The following is a 21,595-nucleotide window of genomic DNA, read 5'->3' as shown; positions in this document are numbered from 1 at the left end:
ACTTCCTGCAGTCTGGAACCCACCATCCCCAGCTTCAGACTTTTGAAGTCGATAGCATGGATCTTGAATGGCGCATCTTACATAGAAAAGGCCTCTCTGCAAGAGTAGCAGAAACGCTCCTACAAAGCAGAAAACCGAATACTAGGAAGATTGATGGAAAAATCAGAAAAAACAACTCCACAAACATGCGCCCTAAAAAAACGAGATTTACAAAATGTGAGCATGGTACTCAACATTCTGCTCGAAGCTGGCCTAACAGTAAGCACGTTTAAAGTACATACCGCGGCACTTTCAGTTTTCTTGGATACAAGGCTTAGAGAAAACACTCTGGTCAAACGGTTTAAGTCTATCTCAAGGAAACGTCCGGCCGAGAGCATGAAGGTGGTCCCTTTGGACCTTTCCCTGGTGCTCAAGGCTTTAACTCAAGCACCTTTCGAGCTGATTTCAGAATCTTTATTAAAAAAATCTGACACTTAAAACAGCCTTCCTGATCGCGATTACGTCAGCTAGATGAGTTAGCGAATGTTAGGCCCTCTATAAAGGAACCTTTCTTCAGTCTTCCCAGACGAGATAATACTCAGGGCAGACCCGCTGTTTCTCCTCAAAGTTTCATCTTTCATCAGCTTTTCCCCGGTTCACGAGAGGTAATTTCACCATCTTTCTACCAATATCATTCCAACCATGGGGAGGAAGCGTTCGCAACCTTGGATGCGAGAATATGTGCTCTTCATTAGCTAGACCGACAACCTTTTCAGGAAGTGAAAGACAACTTGGCAAATTCAAATAAAGGGAGATGGGGTTGTCGGTAAAGAAAAGGAAGAAGCCGTTTGTCTAGCTTAGAAAAGACTTTCTGAGCTACACAAGCAGCTAGTCAGAAAATGAATAATATCAATGATAAAGATATTTAACATACTATTAATAGGAAAAATGTAATTTTTGACTGGAGTTATGCTTCAAGGTTTCTTGGCTGTTGATTGGCAACTCGAGTTTCAGCTCCCTCCATAAATTTTCTATAGACTTAGGATCTGGACACTGGCTAGGCCACTCCATGACCTTTTTAATGTGCTTCTTTTTGAGCCACTCCTTTGTTGCCTTGGTGGTATGTTTTGGGTCATTGTCATGCTGGGAGACCCATCCACGACCCATCTTCAGTGTTCTGGCTGAAGGGTTCTCATCCATAATTTCACAATACATGACCTCATTCTTTGGCCCCTTAATGCGACAGTCAACCTGCACCTTTAGCAGATAAACTACCCCAAAGCATAATGTTTCCACCTTCGTGCTTGACTGTAGGGATGGTGGTTTTAGGGTCATAGTCAGCATTTTTCTTCCTCCAAACACAACAAGTCGAGTCCATTTTGGTCTCATCTGACCACAGCGCTTTCTTCCAATCCTTCTCTGAATCATTTAGATGTTCATTGGCAAACTTCAGATGGAAAGTTAAGGGAAAAAAGAACATGGAGTCCTGTGCCCATTCATACCCTTATACATAAGAGGAATGGTGGTACTAATAAAGCATATCACTGCTTCGTCCAACTGGACTGGGTACCTCCACAACTAAGCTCAAGGCAAGAACCACACAGGAAAAATAGTCCGTGAGGTCCCACAGTGGGGGATATTCAGGGAGAATAGTTTTAACAGAGAACCATCAACAGTGTAAAAAGCAATATGTTTATTGAAGTTCTAACAGAAGGTATTGATTACAAAATAGATATGAAAAAATACCACCCAGACACCCAGTGGAAACCACACAGACAACGTTGTCTAGATGAGCACATAAAAAGGGCCCCATTCACACTCTCATTTACATTCCGCTGATGCACCTTCACATTCACAGTTTACACAGTTCTTTAAGGAGACTTTCAAAGTATTCCAGTTCAAGGGCACCCCTTCTTTCAAGGAAAACTCTCCAAGATAAGAGTCCTAATCAAGAAATAGGTGAAGAAAGGTGGTGGTAGCTAGAGCTGAAAGCCTCAATACAGTCTGATTTAATGTCAGCACTGCCACTTTCCTCAGAGCACTGAATTCCACCAATGATTGATAGTCAAAGTTTGAGTATGTGATAACCGGTCAATTGGAAGTCAAGGCCAGCGATGTTGCACGAGAGACTCAGCTGCCCGGGACTCTCCCTCCTCATTTGCTGAGACAGTAGCGCCAGTGACTTCCGCTGCTTTCAGTCATTCAGTGAGCCAATAAGGAGAGAAAGGGGCCGGGCCGTGGCTCCCTGTCTGAATGGACACAGGGAGCTGCAGCTCGGCTCGTGTGACCCCATACCAAGCTGCTTGTGTGTATGTATGTATGTGTATATATGTATGTGTGTGTATATATATATATATATATATATTAATATAGTCTGTATTGATTTTTTTTTTTTTTTTTTTGTAGCCCAAAAGATAGCTTGAAGCTTTCCTTGTGGGAGACGCTGAGGGAGCCAGATATAGCAGACCCCATTGAATTTGAAGACCTGTTTTGTAAAGCTAATATTCAGCAGAAGAAAAAACCTCTTTCAGAATCTTATGGAAAGAAAACAAAAGCAAAAAAGGTATGTATACACTTTTTAAAGAAAACAAACCATTTTTGTGCATTTTGTTTTATTGGAGGATTCTACTAAACAAAAAATTAATTTAAACTTGATAAACCAGTTATTTTGCCCTACAAATATACTGCAATACGCATATTATGTGCAAAGTGGGACTTTTTAGAAAAAACAAAACACAGCTCTTTAAAACAAATGCATTTCTTTATCTATAGGGCCCTTATGCTAGTAGCTATGAGGAACCTACAAACAAGTTTTAGTTGTCCTCTGCTTCACTGTGCGTTTGATAAATTGATAACAATTGATCCTGGGTGCAATGCCAGGCCCCTGCATACTCTCGCTCCAGCTTTATGCCTGTAGCTTTGTATTGACTTTTAGTTTAAAAGTTCATTGGGGGCTACAAGTGATCTGCCAGGGTGGCAGGTGGGACTTGTAGTTTCTTCATACGCAGATTGCTGTGTATGAATGAAATAGCTGTGCGAGCAGAGCCCTGGACTGCCCCGCTGATTTAAAATGTGACAACAGCTGGGGAATAGAGGATTCCCTGCTACTGTCACAGTGGAAGGGATGAGGGAGGAAATGGGGGCAGGAGCTGGAACATGTTACACCCAAAATACAGATATAAAATGTTCTGAGCAAAAACTTTAAGACTATTGGCATTTTTAAAATGTTGTGGTCTCCCCAACAGCCCTTTTAGCTGTATTTTTTTCATGATGCAATTACCTCCTTAAAGGGTAACTCCACTTCCGTGGTGAAACAAATAGCAAATAAAGAAAAAAAAAAAACAATATAGCGTATACAATTGCGACAAAAATCATATTGTAGTTTAATTTTTTAATTACCTTTTTCAATCTGCAGCTGTTGTAATTTTCTGGAAATGCAATGCAATATGGCTACTTGGAGCTGTTCTGTACACATAATGTGTACTGACCACACAACAGAAACATCATTTCCTGCTTGTATGATTGGCTCACACATTTTCCCAGAAGTCTCCCTTAGATACAAGTCAGATTTTTGGCATCCCCTGTAACAAAAATGTCATTTTTGTTGGGGAGATACTCCCAATATCTCCCTAAAGGGATGCCGGCCCAGCAGCTTCCCTCATTAGAGCTTTGCAGCTGCCACAGCTGAAAGACATTTGTGAAACCACTCCCATTAGACCCACTTACCAAAGAGGAACAAACAATGATTTCTTCTGAATAACAAAAGGTAGGAATCTGCAACAAAGTTTGGTAAAATCCTTGCAATGTACAATGATCACCCAGAGAGGAATGTTTTTTTTTTTTATCAACAAAAGTGGAGTTACGCTTTAAAGTGGTTCTAAAGGTATAAAGGATTTTTACCTTAATGCATTCTCTGCATTAACCACTTCAATACAGGGCACTTTCCTCCCTTCCTGCCCAGGCCAATTTTCCCCTTTTAGCGCTGTTGCATTTTGAATGACAAATGCACGGTCATGCAACACTGTACCTACACCAAATTTCCCCCCCACAAATAGAGCTTTCTTTTAGTGGTATTTGATCACCTCTGGGTTTTTTCCTTTTTGCTAAACAAATAAAAAAATACCGAAAAGTTTGAAAAAAAAAAAAAGTTTTTGTTATGGATTTTGTAAATAAATGTTTTTTCCTGCACTGATGAGACTGCACTGACAGGCACTGATGAGGAGGCACTGATGAGGAGGCACTGATGAGGAGGCACTGATGAGGAGGCACTGATGAGGAGGCACTGATGAGGAGGCACTGATGAGGAGGCACTGATGAGGAGGCACGGATGAGGAGGCACTGATGAGGCGGCACTGATGGGGCGGCACTGATGGGCGGCACTGATATGTGGCACTGATAGGCACTGATATGTGGCACTGATAGGTAGCACAGATATGCAGCATTGGTGGGCACTGATAGGCGGCACTGCTAGGTGGCACTGACGGGCAATGATAGGTGGCACTGACGGGCACTATTGGGCACTCATAGGCGGCACTGATGGGCGGCACTGATCGCAACTGAAGGGCGGCACTGATGGGCACTAATGGGCACTGATAGGCGGCACTGGTGGGCAATGGGCACTGGTGGGCGACACTGAAAGATGGCAATGATGGGCACTTGTGGGCAGCACTGATAGGGAGGGCACTGGCGGGCAGCAATGATGGGGAGGGCAATGGGGGGCTCCCTGAGCCCTGATTGCCATCCCTGGTGGCCATAGTGGGCATCCCTGGGGTCATAGTGGGCATCCCTGGGGTCATAGTGGGCATCCCTGGTGGTTCTAGTGGCATCCCCCCCCCCCCCGAGGGTCTGCACTGGTAATCAATGATCTGATTACTAGTGCCGACCCTTCCCCTGTCATGGGAGCCGCCGATCGGCGCTCCTTTACTCGTGCCTGTCAGGCACGAACTAAGGAAAGCCGATCAATGGCTGTTCCTGTTTACTATGTGACCAGCCGTGATTGGACACGGCTGATCACATGGTAAAGAGCTACGTCAGTAGTCTCTTTACCGAGATCGGAGATGCAGGGTGTCCGGCTGACACCTCGCATCGCCGCTCTGTGCGCCCCCGGGAGCGCGCAGACCTGTATTATCCTGCCGCCGTCATATGACGTCCGGTCAGGATAATACAACCACATTCCCGCCGTTAATCTGTTCTAGGGCGGGCAAGAAGTGGTTAAGGTAAAAAAACCTTTCTCTATTGTCCATTGACAGACGCAGCCTCATCTTCATAAGCTGTGTGGGTTATGCTGCCACCTGCAGGAGTAGTCTAGGCAGTACGTTAGTAAAAAGTTTTTACATATACACGCCCACGGCGCTGTCTCTCCAGACATATCTCTCACAGACACAGCCCAGCGCATCAGTTTGTTTCTGCGTAGAGGAGTAGTAGGTCCTAGGTTTCCTGCTGGGATGCCGGTCTCAGTTTTTTGTTTTCTTTTCAGGATATTTTATTTTATTTCTATGTACTCACTTGCTAGCTAGTGTTCAGGGAAGAATTTCCTGGTGATCTACAGGCAACGATGCAGGCTGGGGCATCGCACTGGATAATCTAGATCCTTGTGGTCCCCCCTACCTGGCCTACGAGCATGAGTAGGTTATAGTCCCACACTAGGCCTAGCCACGACGGTGCCCCTTTTCCAGATGGGGACAAGCCTGCGAGCAGATGCCTCGCCGGGACAGCACGACCTGGAACACCCTTAGTCACAGAGTACCCCTCGGCTGTCAGCACCCTCACTTCGGGTGGGAAGCAGTCTGCCCAGAGCAGAGCCCACCCAGTCCATGGTATGGTGAGTAAATGTGGGCAATGTCGTTTTTTTCCCCATAGACTTGTATGGGGGAGCCAATTTTCCTGAGCTTTCTATTGCAACTGTGTGTTCAACCATGTTTGTGTAGCCTTTGTGCTGCACTGAGCTGCGTGACCTTTCATTCAGGCGAGATCGCTTCCTGTGTTCTGTTTCCTGCTGCTGGCCAAGGTCATTTCCTGTCTTTCTGCATGCTGCTGGAACGACCAGGACGTTTTCTCTGAGGTGGTACAGTAATGGGGTCCCTGCGGACATACCCCTGCACGCTCTGCTGTTAGTATAGTTTAAAGGGGATCTCTGCAGACCACTGCGATCAGTGGTGGGAACTGCGATTGGCACTTCTTAAAGTGACAGTACTCTGTTTTTTGTAACTTGCAATATGGAGTCCCAAACTTTGAATTCACCCTCAGACCCACTCTGTGCGACTCTCGGACAGTTCGGATTGCAGTCGCTGGCCACGACTTCAGCAGCTCTGGAAAGCCTGGCAACAAAAGTTTTTAGTCATAAAAAGGTTGTTAGCCGAAAACGGCCGCTGCCTTCTCCGTCTATGGAGGTGTCCTCGAATTCAGAGGTTGATGAGGTTTCCCCATGGATGCTCCCCTTCCTGAGGGGTCATTGTCCTCGCACTCAGATCTTGAAGAGGACCTGTCCTCTTCAGCTGCAGCGCGGGAATACACTTTAGTGGAAGCCCTGATTATTTCGGTACAGGAAACTTTTTAAAATTGGCTGATGAGCCCACGCTGGCAGGGATGCGGATGGCTTTTGGTTGCCCGAAGTCTCAGAAAGCTGGCAAGTTTTTCCCTTGTCTTGATACTTTTCACGATATTTTGAATGACGAATGGTGGCGCATTAAGCACGTGTTACTTGTGCCAAAACACTTTAAACGCCGGTATCCTTTTGCTGAAAAGGTCTCCAATCGTTGGACGGTTCCACCTAAAGTGGACCATCCTGTCTCCAGATTAAACAAATCTACCTGTTCTGTTCTCACTACACGTATGCCCCAGGCGTGTGCAGCTCAACATACAGCTAAACCTTTAATCCTGCAATAACCAGTCCTTTTGTAACTTAAGGCTTTATTCCAGAGATAGAATAGTGGTCACATGACAGGTTACAAGTCAGAATGGATATGCGAATAGGATTGTGAATAGAGAGGTGAAACTGTGAATAAACAGATAAACATACAATCAGTGTACAAACACAAACAATATATGCATTGAGTATATAACTGACAGTTCTGAGCATACCAGCGATGCTTCAAAGGGGGGTTCAGGAATCTTCCCACAGGAACCTCAGATGCTGTCTCCATGAGCTGTTCTAAAATGGAGATTTCCTCAGAGAGGGGTGTAACTAATACCAGCAATAGAGAACAGGAAATACCATAAAGTGCTGTATAACAGTCTGTCACAGTGGCATCTTGTGGACAAGATTGGTATTACAAGTTCCAATTGAATTATTTCCTTATGCTGGAGGCATGACACTCCCCGCCTGGTATCATCAGATACCACTATTTATTCCTCAGATGATAACAGCAAGATCGGTTCAGAAACTGGTCTGAGGAACGACTTTGTCTCCTTGATTCTCTGGATCTTGACTTCCACTTTACATGGGAGTGATGATGTGATACAATCAAGTGAGCGATGTGGTGGTGACCAGGAACTATTAGAGGATTTCTCTCATCAATCTAGGTTGGCTTGTCTTAGACGACCACCTACCCTAAGTAGTCCATTTTGATCAAGGAACGGGTCAAGTTTTCTCAGGGCACTGTCTCTAGGGATAGGGTTTCCGTTCAAGATACAGTCAATCTCCTTAGCATAGGCTTCATGCTGTATAGTGCGGATGATAAGATCCTGAGACTGCTGTAGCTCTAGTGCTGAACTGATCCTTTGACAATGGTGCCATCCCTTGCGGTCACAGCTGTTTGAGTCACCTTTAAAGGAGCGAGCTATATGGATAAGACAAGAAATAGCTCCAACAAGTGTCTTCCATTTTGAGAATCTGGTAAATCTGTCAGATTTAAGCTGGCAACCTGAAGTTGCAGTATGAAATGTTGAGATCTCAGGACGGATGTCAGTATCTGAGTCTGGATCTATTAGTTCAATAGTGTCACTTTTAGGAAAAGTCTGTTCTGCATCATACAAGAATGCAGGTCCAGTAAACCATGTAGTGTCTTTAAAGTTAAATGCAGGAACAGCTCTTGTAGCATGGTCTGCAGGGTTATAGTCAGTAGGTACATAGTGCCATTGTGTTGGACTGGTGGATCTCCTAATCCTCAACACTCTGTTGTTGACATAAACGTAGAAACGTCTGGTCTCATTGTAGATGTAGCCTAGCACTACCTTGCTGTCTGTGTAGAGTTGAACATCCTTGAGGTCAATGTCCATCTCTGAGGCTATTAGCTCTGCTAGTTCAACAGCCAGTACTGCAGCACAAAGTTCTAGACTAGGTATAGTATGCTCGGGGTGTGGAGCAAGCTTTGCTTTGCCCATGATGAATCCTACGTGGCATTGTGCTGTAGTGTCAACAGTCTTTAAAGAGGTTGTACACCGAGAAAAAAATGTTTTCTCTTCTTTACATCCTGAAAGAGAAACCCATAATGAGCTAGTATGCATCGCATACTAGCTCATTAAGAAATACTTACCTTAGAACGAGCCCCCGCCGTGCCATCCGCTTACCTGTATGACGGGCGACATGTATAGTCGCCCGTCTTCCGGGATCGCGGCATCCGGCCATCTGATTGGCCGGAGCCACGGTGACGTCACTCCCGCGCACGCGCGCGGGAGCCGACGTTCACGGCACAGGGCTCTGAAGGAACGGCACGATCTGCCGTTCCTTCAGAGCGCATGCGCCAGTGACGTCACTGGCTGCATTAAAGGTAAATATCTCCTAAACGGTACATGTTTAGGAGATATTTACAGTACCTATAGGTAAGCCTTAATATAGGCTTACCTATAGGTACAACTTCCTGAGGAGGGTTTACTTCCTCTTTAAGTAGGCCACAGCAGCTATTGCCTTGACAGAAGCATCACAGAATATGCAAAGGTTTTGACTCTGTATTTCTGTAGAAGGTACAGGAGCATATGGGCGTGAAACAGATCAGATAAGACTGATAAAGAGTCCCTCCACTCTACCCAAGAGTTCCTCTTATCAAGGGGTAGTGGGGCATCCCAGTCGGATGTTTCACGAATCAAGTCTCTAAGTAAGGCTTTACCTTGAATTGTGACAGGTGCCGCAAATCCTAATGGATCGTACAGGCTATTGATTGAAGACAAGACACCTCTGCGAGTGAAGAGTCTTTCTTCTCCGTTTACTTGGAAGGTAAAGGAATCGGATTTTAAGTCCCAAAGTAGACCTAGACTTCGCAGTACAGGTAAAGAGTCTGTACCCAGATCTAAGTCCTTTAGATCACTGGAATGGTCTTGAGTGGGGAAAGCTTCCATTACCTCTTTGCTGTTAGAAGCAATGTTGTGAAGCCTGAGGTTGGAACAAGCGAGCATTTCCTGCGCTCTTTTAAGAAGACAGATTGCAGACTCGCTGGAAGGTAAGGATTTTAAACAGTCATCCACATAAAAATCTTTCTCTACGAATTGTCTTGCATCTGAGCCAAACTCAAGTTCACCTTCTTGGGCGGGATGTCTGAGTCCTTAGATAGCGACTGCAGGTGAAGGGCTATTGCCAAAGATGTGTACCCTCATGCGATACTCTGAGATATCTTTGGAAGGATCATTGTCTTGGAACCAAAGGAACCTTAGGAAGTTCCTGTCTTCCTCTCTGACCAAGAAACAATGGAACATCTGCTGGATGTCAGCTATGAAGGCAATAGAATCTTTGCGGAAGCGTAAGAGCACTCCCAGGAGTTTGTTGTTGAGGTCTGGGCCTGTCAAGAGGACATTGTTCAAGGAGATACCCTTGTATTTGGCACTAGAGTCAAACACTACTCTGATTTGACCTGGCTTTTTGGGATGGTACACTCCGAATATAGGGAGATACCAACACTCTTCAGAGTCTTTAGGGGTGGGAGCTACCTCGGCATGACCGTTCTCAAAGATCTTCCCCATGAAAGAAAAGAAATGTTCCCTCATCTCTGGCTTTCTTTGCAAATTACGTTTAAGTGAAGAAAAACGTTGTAAAGCTTGTTCTTTGTTATTGGGTAAGCGTTGTCTCTGTGGTCTGAAGGGAAGAGGTGCAACCCAGCTGTTTGTGCTGTCTTTGACTAGACCTTGCTCCATTATTTCTAAGAAGAGTTTGTCTTCGATAGACATTGCCACACGATTGTCATCTTTAGTTCTCTGAAAGACTGTGCACCCTAAATGGTCTTGGTCACTGTCACAGGCAAAGTTGTCACTAGTGGGGTTTGTGAAGGGACAAGATGAGTGGGTGGCGTAGGCTGATTACTTAACAAGGAAATGGTTGTGGCATGGCTGGAAAAGAGAGGGACGCCCATTCTCTAGGGTATTTGTGAGCATGCTGCTAACGGAGTTAGGTTTGTGCACGCTTCCTAGACAGACATCTCCTATGATGACCCATCCGAGGTCTAACTTCTGAGCATAAGGAGTGTTATTGGGACCATTAATCTGAGCTCTTGATTTGTGGGCTTGTAAGATATCTCTCCCAAGGAGTAAGATAATCTGAGCCTGAGGATCAAGTTCTGGTATCAGATGTGCTATGCGTTTCAAGTGTGGGTGATGAGCAGCTACATCTGGTGTAGGAATTTCAGATCTATGATCAGGGATCTGATTGCATTCGATAAGAGTTGGCAAAGACAAGCGAGATCGCCCATCGATGGACTCGATTTGGTAGCCGGATGCTCTCCTACCAGCCGTCTCCACTATTCCTGCACAAGTTTTTAAGGAGTAGGGAATGCTGGGGCCTTTAACGCTGAACATGTCAAAGGTGGTTGAGCTGGCTAATGACTTGTTACTTTGGTCATCCAGGATTACGTAAATCTTAATAGCTTTGTCTTTTTGGCCTGCTGGGTAGACTCTGACTAGGCAGATTTTGGAGCAGGACCTACCACCTATGGCTCCTTTGCATATCTCTGTACATTGTGAAGTGACCTTTGGTGTAGTTGTGGTGGTGTGCTCCTCCTCCCCGCCATGCTCACTAGTGCTGAGGGTGTGTTGTAAAGTCCATGGAGCTGGCCCAGGATGTAACCCTGTGTTGTGATCTGAGCTGTCACATTCTGTGCATTTTAAACTGACCTTACAGTCCTTGGCGAGATGAGATATGGAAGAGCAGCACCTGTAGCAGATGTGGTTCTCCTTGAGGAAAGCTTTGCGGTCCTGCAGGGTTTTCTCTCTGAAGGCTCTGCATTTTAGTAGAGGATTTGGCTTCCGATGCAAGGGACACTGCTTACCAGGATCGTTGACCTTTGTCTCTGAGTTAGAGAAGTTGGCAGACCTGTGAAAGGAACCTGGAGGAGACACGTTCGTTTTGTGTACTGCTACTGGAGGTTTGCTAGGGTTAAGTCCCACAGGAGCAGCACACAACAGCGTAAAATCAAAACTTGGATAATTTCTTGTTTTTAGCTTGCTGGCACACAAAGTCCACAAAAACAGAAAAAGGAGGGAATGGAACATCATGCTGTCTTTTATATCGGGATCCATGTGTAATCCACTGCTCTTGCAAGTTATAGGGTAACTTTTGCACAATGGGGTTGACACCTCTGGCTGTGTCAAGGAATGCAAGTCCTTGTAAGTCTCCATCGGATTTAGCTGCTTGAAGTTCCATTAACAAGTCACTTAACTCTCTAAGTTTATGGTAGGCTTTGCTAGGTATTCTGGGAAAGTTATCAAGTCTTTTGAATAATGCATTTTCTACTGCTTCTGCTGAACCATAACACTCATCAAGTCTATCCCAGATTGTTCTAAGACCAGTGTCTAGGTAATTTATATTTATTGTCCTGATTCGCCTGGCATGTTCGGCAGACTCATTTCCAAGCCATTTGATCAGGAGGTCTATCTCTTCGCTTCGCTGCAAGATGGCCCTAAGTCTCTGATAGTGTTTTGAAAGGATGACCGCAAAGCTCTGTAGTTTTCAGGGCGGTCATTAAACTTTTCAAGTCCTTTGGTGACTAACTCGCGTTGTGCAAAGAACCTTGCAAAGTCTATGGTGGCTTGGTTAGCCTGCTGTGTGTTGTCATGGTAAGATGGCTGTGTGTAATCATACCTTTTGCTGGCACCGAGCTGTCCTCTGATGTACCGTTCTGGCTTGGGCGTTGATTCTGGAGGGCGATTAGAAGGTGATTCTATTATCTCACTTATGGGGAGTCTGTCGTAGGAGACGTCACTTTGCACAGATTTCTCCCGTTTGCAGGCTTGAGGCTTGTCACTGACTTGCGGCGGTACCGTGGAGTGTCTTTGGCTCGTCTCTGACGTCATCTTTGGCACTGCTTGTTTTAAAATGTTGATTGATGTAATCTGAAGTTTGTTGTAGAGAATTTGGAGTTTCAGCTTCTGGATCAAGAATATTGCTGTCTGCTGCATTCACTTCTTGGGTATACAGTTAATTCTAAGGCCTCTGCTTCAGCTATGGCTGCTGCTACTTCCTTCTCTACGGCGAGTTTCTCTAGGGCTACTTCTAGGAGGGCCTCCTCGGCCTCTTTCTGCATTTTTAGGCGGGATTCTTCTTTCTTTGCTTTTAGGAGGGCTTCTTCCTTCTTTACTTCTAGGAAGGCTTCATCCTTCTTTGCTTTTAGGAGGGCTTCTTCTGCCTCTTTCGTTTTTTGGAGAGCTTCCTCTACCTCTTTCTGCAACCTCACTTTCTCCTTTTTAATCTGCATTTCTTGCTCAGTAAAGGCTGCTCGCGCCTTGGCGGCTTCAGCTTTCGCACGTGCTATGGCAAGTGCATTGCTTGCGGAGGAAGATCTAGAGGAGCCGGAAACTCGGGACCTTGTCTTGAGTGAGGATGTCTGGCTATGTGACATGTCGCTTGCAGGAATGCTTGACTGTGTAGAGACTGCTGTATTGCATATGCAGATGACTGCGCTGGCAGGGTAGCAGGCCTCTGTATAGTCTCTGTCCTAAATCCCACTTGCTGGATAGCCGCTGTCTCACTGTTCTGTTCTCACTACACGTATGCCCCAGGCGTGTGCATCTCAACATACAGCTAAACCTTTAATCCTGCAATAACCAGTCCTTTTGTAACTTAAGGCTTTATTTCAGAGATAGAATAGTGGTCACATGACAGGTTACAAGTCAGAATGGATATGCGAATAGGATTGTGAATAGAGAGGGGAAACTGTGAATAAACATATAAACATACAATCAGTGTACAAACAATATATGCATTGAGTATATAACTGACAGTTCTGAGCATACCAGCGATGCTTCAAAGGGGGGTTCAGGAATCTTCCCACAGGAACCTCAGATGCTGTCTGGCTGTCTTCATGAGCTGTTCTAAAATGGAGATTTCCTCAGAGAGGGGTGTAACTAATACCAGCAATAGAGAACCGGAAATACCATAAAGTGCTGTATAACAGTCTGTCACAGTGGCATCTTGTGGACAAGATTGGTATTACTATTTCCAATAGAATTAATTATTTCCTTATGCTGGAGGCATGACACTACCCTTGTGCCTGTGGAAGATTCCCCGGTCTTCACGGATCCGGTGGACAGGCGGGTGGAATCCCTTTCCCGCCATCTTCACGTGTTGGCGGGTTCCATTTTGAAACTGGTGTTTGTTTCTATTTTAGCCTCACAGACGGTGACGGAATGGATTAGGGGTTTGTGGGAGTCTTTGGACCCCGAGACTGTTCCTCCAGAACAGCTAAACTGTTGGACCAGGTGATCCAGGCTCTGGTGTTCCTGTGTGATGCGTCTATGGATGCGGCTCCCCTAGTGGCCAGGGTCCCCTAGTGGCCTGTGGGCATTGCCTAGAGACACATGGTTTGGCTGAAGAGCTGGTCGGCTGACCAAGCTTCTAATAAAGCCCTAGCTGCCCTCCCCTTTATGGGAAAGCGTTTGTGTGGCCACTCAATGGATTAGTTGATCAAGGGCTTGACTGGCGGGAAGAGTACTCTTCTTCCTCAATCCTCCAAGGGTAAGACTCCCCGTACTAGGCAGGGTCCCTCTTTTTCTGCTCTCAAGCGTTTTTTCATGCCTCAGGGGGGCGGGAAAAAGGTAAGCTGTTCAGAGGTTCTGGAGGGGCTAAAAAGCTTTGGGGCAAGCCCAAGGGCGTTCAGTCCAGTGCTGCTGACAAGTCCTCTTTAGCATAAAGGGGTGCTCTCACCCGGCACAGGGGTGGGGGGACGTCTGCGCTTCTTCCAGGAACCCTGGACTTCCTTCATTCAGGACAATTGGGTTCGCAAATTGACTTGGTTACAAGATCGAATACTGGTCCCGGCCAGGGGAATAGGTTTTTTCAGTCAAATCTTCACCTGTCTCCAGAGCGTTTTGAAGGATCTGTGGGAGGCTGTGCAAGATTTCCTTTCAGCTGGAACGCTCTCAAGGTTTCTATTCAAACCTGTTCACTGTGCGCAGAAAGGATAGCAAAGTACTTCCAATTCTGAATCTCAAGGCTCTGAACCGCTTTGTGCAGGTGCAGAAGTTTTGAATGGTGGCATCCTTGAATCAGGGGGAATTTCTGGCCTCCATCGATCTCATATGCGTATTTCCATGTCTCCATTTTCGAGGGACATCAGTGATGCCATCAGTATGGGTCACTTATCTGGGGCTGACCCTCGACTCAGCTTTGGTGAGGGTCTTTCTCACCCTGGACATACTTCAGAAGCTGCAAAAAAGCAGTCAGTTTGCTGATGGAGACCGATCAGTCCTCCTTGCGGGATTGCATGAGGGCCCTGGGTCTGATGGTATCGACCTTTTGAAGCCGTCCCGTTTGCTCAGTCTCATTGGTGAAATGGAACAGAGATCCACGGTCCTTTGACCAGAAAATTAGTTTGAGCCAACTTACGAAGTCGGCTCGCTCTTGGTGGCTCCGGTCACCTGTCCTGTGCAGGGCTAGTCCTTCCTGCTGGTGTTTAGGAGGATGGTCACCACGGAAGCCAGCCTGTCAGGCTGGTGTGGAGTGCTAGGGAAGCTCTGTGCCCAGGGGACTTGGGCAACGGAAGAGTCTTGCTTGCCGATAAGTATTCTGGAGCTGAGAGCGATCAAACTCTGCCTGCTTCACTGGATGAGTCGGCTACACGGCTCTCCCGTTCGGATACAGCCGAACAATGCCACGGCCGTGGCTTACATCAATCAAGGGGGCACCAAGGGTGTCCTGGCGGCCAAGGAGGTGGCCAAGATTTTGGTTTGGGTGGAAGACAATGTTCCGGCTCTTTCCACATTCTGGGTGTGGAGAATGGGCAAGCGGATTACCTGAGTTGTCAAGTGTTGGATCAAGGGGAATGGTCCCTTCATCCGGAGGGGTTTCATCTCCTGTGTTCCCGGTAGGGGACTCTAGAGGTGGATCTGTTTGCACCTCGCCGCAACAGGAATGTTCAGCGGTTTGTGGCCAGGTCTCGGGATCCTCTGGCCGACGCCACAAATGCTGTGGTGGCTCCTTGGAGCCAGTTATGCCTTCCCTCCGCTCGCACTCCTGCCGAGGTTTCTTCGCTGGGTGGCGATGGAAGGAAATTCCGGTCGTTCTGGTGGCACCAGGCTTGCCTCGGCGGTCTAGGTATGCAGACCTGGTAAAAATGGTCGTAGATCCTTCATGGAGACATCGTCTGGGGGAAGATCTGCTGTCTCAAGGACTGAGTTTCCATCTCCTTCTTTACGGTCGCTGGCTTTAACAGCTTGGCTGTTGAAAGAAAGGTGTTGAGGGATAGAGGTCTATCTGACTCGGTGATTCCTACCCTTTTGAAGGCCAGGAAGTTTACTTCCAGGAAGATCTAACATTGCACGTGTAAATCGTACATTTCATGGTGTTAATCGCTGCAGCTTTTGGCCTTTTTTTTAAAAAAAAAAGAGTTGAGCAGCGGTTGGCGTTGGGTACTATCAAGGACCGGTGTTGGCCTTGGCCATTTACTTCCAGTGTCCCTTGGCTACTACTGCCTTCATTCGTACTTTTTTCAGGGGTGCGTCATCTGGCTCACCCAAGGAGATCCCCGTTGCCACCGTGGGACCTCAATTTGGTTTTGTCTGTTCTTCAAAAGCCTCCTTTTGAGAATATTAGGGAAATTTCTCTGCTTTATTTGTCGCAGAAGGTTGAGTTCCTAGTTGCTATTACTTCTGCTCGCAGAGTCTCTGAGTTGGCGGCGCTGTCCTGTCGTTCGCCTTATTTGGTGTTTTACAGGTAAAATGGTCCCCCGACCTAATCTGTCTTTTCTCCCTAAGGTGGTGTCAGATTTTCATCTTAATGAAGACATCTTGTTGCCTTATGTCCGAAGTCTAAGCATTCCAAGGAATTTGACTTGCACTCTCTGGATGTGGTTCGGGCAATAAGAGTTTATCTAAAGGTCACTGAGTCCTTTAGGAAGTCGGACTCTTTCTTTCCGGACAGTCCTTGCAAAGGTTTGGCTGCATCTGCTGCGACCATTTCAGGATGGATCAGGCAGATGGTTGTTCAGACTTACTCACTCAAGAGTCAGGTTCCTCCTTTCCCTGTGAAGTCTAATTCTACTAGAGCGCGGAGTGCCTCTTGGGCTTTTCGCCATCAGGCCTCAGTTATACAAATTTGTAAGGCAGCAATTTGGTCATCTGTGCACACCTTTACCAAATTTTACAAGGTGGATTTGTTGGCTTCTTCGGATGCCTCTTTTGGCCGCAAGGTTTTGCAGGCTGCTGTTTCATAAGAGAATGATTTTTCTTATTCTCTTAGGGGTCTTTTACCTGGGTGAGCTCATCTTGTTTTTGTTGAGCTTCATGTTACCCAGGTAGCTAGGTTTAGCCTTTGGAGTTTACGTTAATTTCCGGTTGCGTTCTTCCCACCCCTCATGCCGATACTGCTTTGGGACCACACAGCTCATGAAGATGAGGCTGCGTCTGTCAATGGACGATAGAGAAAATAAGGTTTTTGTAAGATCTTACCGTAAAATCTTTTTCTCTGTCCACTGACAGATGCAGCACCCGCCCCTCTGATGGGGATGTTTTTTTGTCTTCACTGCTTGAAACTAAACTGATGTGCTGGGCTGTGTCTGTGAGGGTTAGGTTTGGAGGGACAGCCCTTGGGCGGGTATATGTAAAAACGTTGTACTAAAGTTCTGCCTAGACTACTCCTGCAGGTGGCAGCATAACCCACACAGCTCATGAAGATGAGGCTGCGTCTGTCAATGGACATCAGAGAAAAAGATTTTACAGTAAAATCTTAAAAAAATCATATTTTCTCTGAAGTTCATCAACAGACGCACCACCCGCCCCTCTACTTCTGAGTGAAATTTTTTTTTTCTATTTTAAACACTGCTTGCAACTAAACTGTTTGATGATAGCAGGGTGTGTGGGGTTATGCCTGCAGGGACAGCCCCCATAGGTGTGGTTAAGCTTTTTTCCTGCCTAGTGCCTATTCCTGATAGAGGAAGCATAACCCTATAGCAGTGTTTCTCAACTCCAGTCCTCAAGGCACACTAACAGGCCAGGTTTGCAAGAAAACTGAAATAAATCACAGGTGATATCATTTGCTGCTCAGTGATTTCAGAATTCTAGTCTGCATCTCCCCAAGGTAATACTTAACCACCTCAATACTGGGCACTTAAACCCCCTTCCTTCCTAGACCAATTTTCAGCTTTTAGCGCTGTTGCATTTTGAATGACAATTGCGCGGTCATGCAACACTGTACCTAAACCAAATTTGTGTAATTTTTTCCCCACAAATAGAGCTTTCTTTTGGTGGTATTTGGTCACCGCCAGGTTTTTTCTTTTTTGGTGCACAAATAAAAAAAGACCGAAAAGTTTGAAAAAAAAAAAAAAAGTTTTTTTGTTTAGGTTATAAAATTTTGTAAATGGATACGTTTTTTCCTGCACTGATGACGCCACACTGACAGGCACTGATGAGGAGACACTGATGGGGTGGCACTGATATGCAGCACTGATGGGCACTGATAGGTAGCACTGATATGCAGCACTGATGGGCACTGATAGGCAGCGCTGATGGGCACTGATAGGCAGCGCTGATGGGCACTGATAGGCAGCGCTGATGGGCACTGATAGGCAGCGCTGATGGGCACTGATAGGCGGCGCTGATGGGCACTGATAGGCGGCGCTGATGGGCACTGATAGGCGGCGCTGATGGGCACTGATAGGCGGCGCTGATGGGCACTGATAGGCGGCACTGATGGGCACTGATAGGCGGCACTGATGGGCACTGATAGGCGGCACTGATGGGCACTGATAGGCGGCACTGATGGGCACTGATAGGCGGCACTGATGGGCACTGATAGGCGGCACTGATGGGCACTGGTAGGCGGCACTGATGGGCACTGGTAGGCGGCACTGATAGGTGGCACTGATGGGCGGCACTGATGGGCACTGATAGGTGGCACTGATGGGCGGGACTGATGGGCACTGATAGGTGGCACTGATGGGTGGGACTGATAGGCGGCACTGGTGGGCAATAATGGGCACTGGTGGGCGGCACTGATAGATGGCATTGGTGGGCAGCACTGATAGGGGGGCACCACTGGCAGGCTCTCTGAGCCCTGTTTGCCATCCCTGGTGGCCATGGTGGGCATCCCTGGTGGTCATGGGTGGGCATCCCTGGTGGCTCTAGTGGCACCCCCTCCCCCCAGGGCTGCACTGGTAATCAATCATCTGATTACCAGCACAGACCCCCCCTGTGATCAGTGAGTAATCAGAAATACTCACTGATCACCCCGGCTGCAGAATAGATCCTCTCCTCTTCTCCTCACTGACAGGATCTGTCAGGAGGAGAAGAGATCCAAGCCGTTACAACGGCTGTGATTGGACACAGCCGTCATGTGATCAGGAGGGCCAATCACAGGGCCCTCCTGCCGAGTCTTGTTGCTCTGTGTCCTAGGGACACAGGCACATCGAGATCGCGCCGCAATCTCTCTCCTTCTGAAGGACATTCCGAAACGTCCATTCAGAAGGACGAGACTCCCGCCCGGCCGTATATATCTACAATGGCCCGGGTGAGAGGTGGTTAAAATCTGGCCTATTAGTGTGCCCTGAGGACTGCCCTATAGTCTCTGACTAGATGGAGCTGCGTCTATCAGTGATCTTCAAAGAAAAGGATTTTTCGGTAAATTCTTACAAAAATAATTATTAATGTAAATCAAATAGTGCAGCGCTAAAAAAATAACTTAGATAAGTAAGTTATAAAAAATCGTAAGTGCAGTGCAATCAAACAAAGACCAACATGTATAAAGTCCATAAAAGATCATGAATCCCAGGTATCGATCAAATGTGGAGAATGAGAGAGTCCAAAAACAGAGGGTGAAGTCCCAAGATATGGTGAGCAGAAAGGAAAACACCTGTGATGAATGGATAAAGTGGCTGCTTACCTCACGTAGCGGGAGACACTGCAGGATCTGGTGGCAGAGGAGATCTAGAGTTTTCCTCCTGTGAAGACTGGAGACCATATGACCATCACATTGCCTCCACCTCCCTCCCTGATAGAATAGAGAAATACAAAGAAGATTCCAGAAGTCACCAGAGAGATCACGGAGGAGAGTCATTTATGACTCTGTGTGATATCTGGGAGATCTAAGGAGTATCTGGAGGTGATCCTGGTTTACACATGTGGAGGAAGGAGTCTATCCTGAGTGTTTTTTCCCAAGCCTGAGTGGCCTGTCCATTAAGTTGGGGGCCCATTCCGTTTGGTAAAGTTGGGGGCCCATTCCGTTTGGTAAGCAGCCACTTTATCCATTCATCACGGGTGTTTTCCTTTCTGCTCACCATATCTTGGGACTTCACCCTCTGTTTTTGGAGTCTCTCATTCTCCACATTTGATCGATACCTGGGATTCATGATCTTTTATGGACTTTATACATGTTGGTCTCTGTTTGATTGCACTGCACTTACGATTTTTTATAACTTATCTAAGTTATTTTTTTAGCGCTGCACTATTTGATTTACATTATTGTTTGGATTTCTATAGGTCCAGTGTTCTAGCTGCTAAATATAGTTTCTATCTGTATCATCATTTAGCGCAGGATTCCCCCCTTGATTACAATTAATATTAATACTATGAGGGGTATGAGAAACAGATATTAAAAGGAGTTGGAGCACGTTTTTTTTTTTACGATGGTGAATATCAATACTTATTGGAACATGAAGACACAGATATTAGGATTGTAGCAGTATGGAAAAGAATCGGAATTTAGTTTTTTTTTTTCTTAATTTTCTCTTTTTCTTTACGTCTTCTCTTTTCCCCTTTTCCCTTTCCTTTCTATTGGCCCCTCCTAATGTACCTGGGAATAAATCAATAATAACTATGTCTGCAAGGGTTGGAGAAGAAGGGAGTAAATGTGGTGGTAGAGGGAGGAAAGCGATATAGAAAATATACTTAATCGTTCCTATCTCTGAATGCATTTTGATTTCTCTACCACTCTCTACCTTTGTTTTTATGACTTGTTTATCTGTTCTCTTTTTTTCTATTTTATTTTTATATATTTTTTTATTAAAGCGGTGTTCCACCCTCAAACGTTTTTTCAATAAAAATACCCCCGGGACAGTCAGGGCTAGTGCATTTCAGAATGGATAGCCTCTGAACTGTCCCAGGTTGCACTTAACCTTTTAGAAGAAATACTTACCTTGAAAATGTCTTGTCCAGCGCTGCCATCTCAGGTGTGGGCAGCTGAAGCCAGGGCGTCCTCTACGGTCCCAGAATGCCCTGCGCTGGTCCCGCTCGTCAGTTCCAGGACAGGCGTGTCATCCCTGCACAGCTTCTGGGCAGTGGGGTCAGTGAAGGCACATTGATTCCGGGGAGCGTTGACGTTCAGCTCCCAGGAGTCAATGCAAGCAGGAAGTGATGGCGGCGGCTGTGTCCGCAGAGGAAGGAAGAGGAAGTAAGGTAAGTATATTTTCTTAAAAATCAAGGTAAGTAAACAAAAAAAACAGTGATTATCCAATTGTTTTTCAGGTTAAAGAAAGCAAGCGAATGGGCCAAAGTCGTTTTGGAGGGTGGGACTCCGCTTTAAGTAATGGCTCTACAATATTGTAAGCCTGCATCACAACCTATTGCCATCCTGCTAGAAGTAGGGACAGGATAGCAATGCCCCGTTGTAATTTGAGTGAATGGAATGACTGTAAGGCTGAAGTATGGGTATGGATGGAAAAGATATGTAGTGAAGATGGAAGTTAAGCTGGTTTTAGGACATTAGTATGACTTGTAATGGAATATGTATGTGTGTGTGTGTGTGTATATATATATATATATATATATATATATATATATATATATATATATATACTCGCACACAATACCTTTCAAAAGTTTGGGGGGGCCACTTAGTGCTATTCTTTCAAAAATAAGGACATTTCTGTTTTTTTCAGTGAGGAGAACATTAAATTGATCAGAAATACAGTCTAGACATTGTTAATGTGGTAAATGACTATTCTAGCTGGAAACGGCTGATTTTTAATGAAATATCTACATAGGTGTACAGAGGCCCATTTCCAGCAACTATCACTCCTGTTTTCTAATGGTATATTGTGTTAGCTAATCAAGGCTAATTGATTACAAAACCCTTGTGCAATTATGTTAGCACAGCTGAAAACTGTTGTGCTGATTAGAGAAGTTTAAAAAATTGCCTTCCTATGAGCTAGTTGAATATCTGGAGCATCAGCATTTGTTGGTTTGATTATACTCTCAAAATGGCCAGAAAAAGAGAACTTTCTTCTGAAACTCGACAGTCTATTCTTGTTCTGAGAAATGAAGGCTATTC

At 45.9% G+C, this 21,595-nt stretch overlaps 1 protein-coding gene across 2 annotated transcripts in view; it reads left to right on the top strand.

Annotated features, from left to right (window-relative positions):
- The window catches only part of LOC309569437 (formin-like), a 673,199-nt gene that overhangs the window by 340,910 nt on the left and 310,694 nt on the right, over nucleotides 1–21,595 (top strand). For both annotated transcript variants that reach the window (XM_082275263.1, XM_082275264.1), the window contains one exon: nucleotides 2,386–2,542. In XM_082275263.1, coding sequence (XP_082131389.1) covers nucleotides 2,386–2,542 — 157 coding nt within the window. The remainder of the gene's footprint in view (nucleotides 1–2,385; nucleotides 2,543–21,595) is intronic.

The sequence above is a fragment of the Pelophylax lessonae genome, assembly GCF_965119305.1.
Source record: "Pelophylax lessonae genome assembly, chromosome: 13".
NCBI classification, from domain to species: domain Eukaryota; kingdom Metazoa; phylum Chordata; class Amphibia; order Anura; family Ranidae; genus Pelophylax; species Pelophylax lessonae.
The sequence above is the reverse complement of the archived record's forward strand: the minus strand, read 5'-3'. Positions and strand labels throughout refer to the sequence as shown.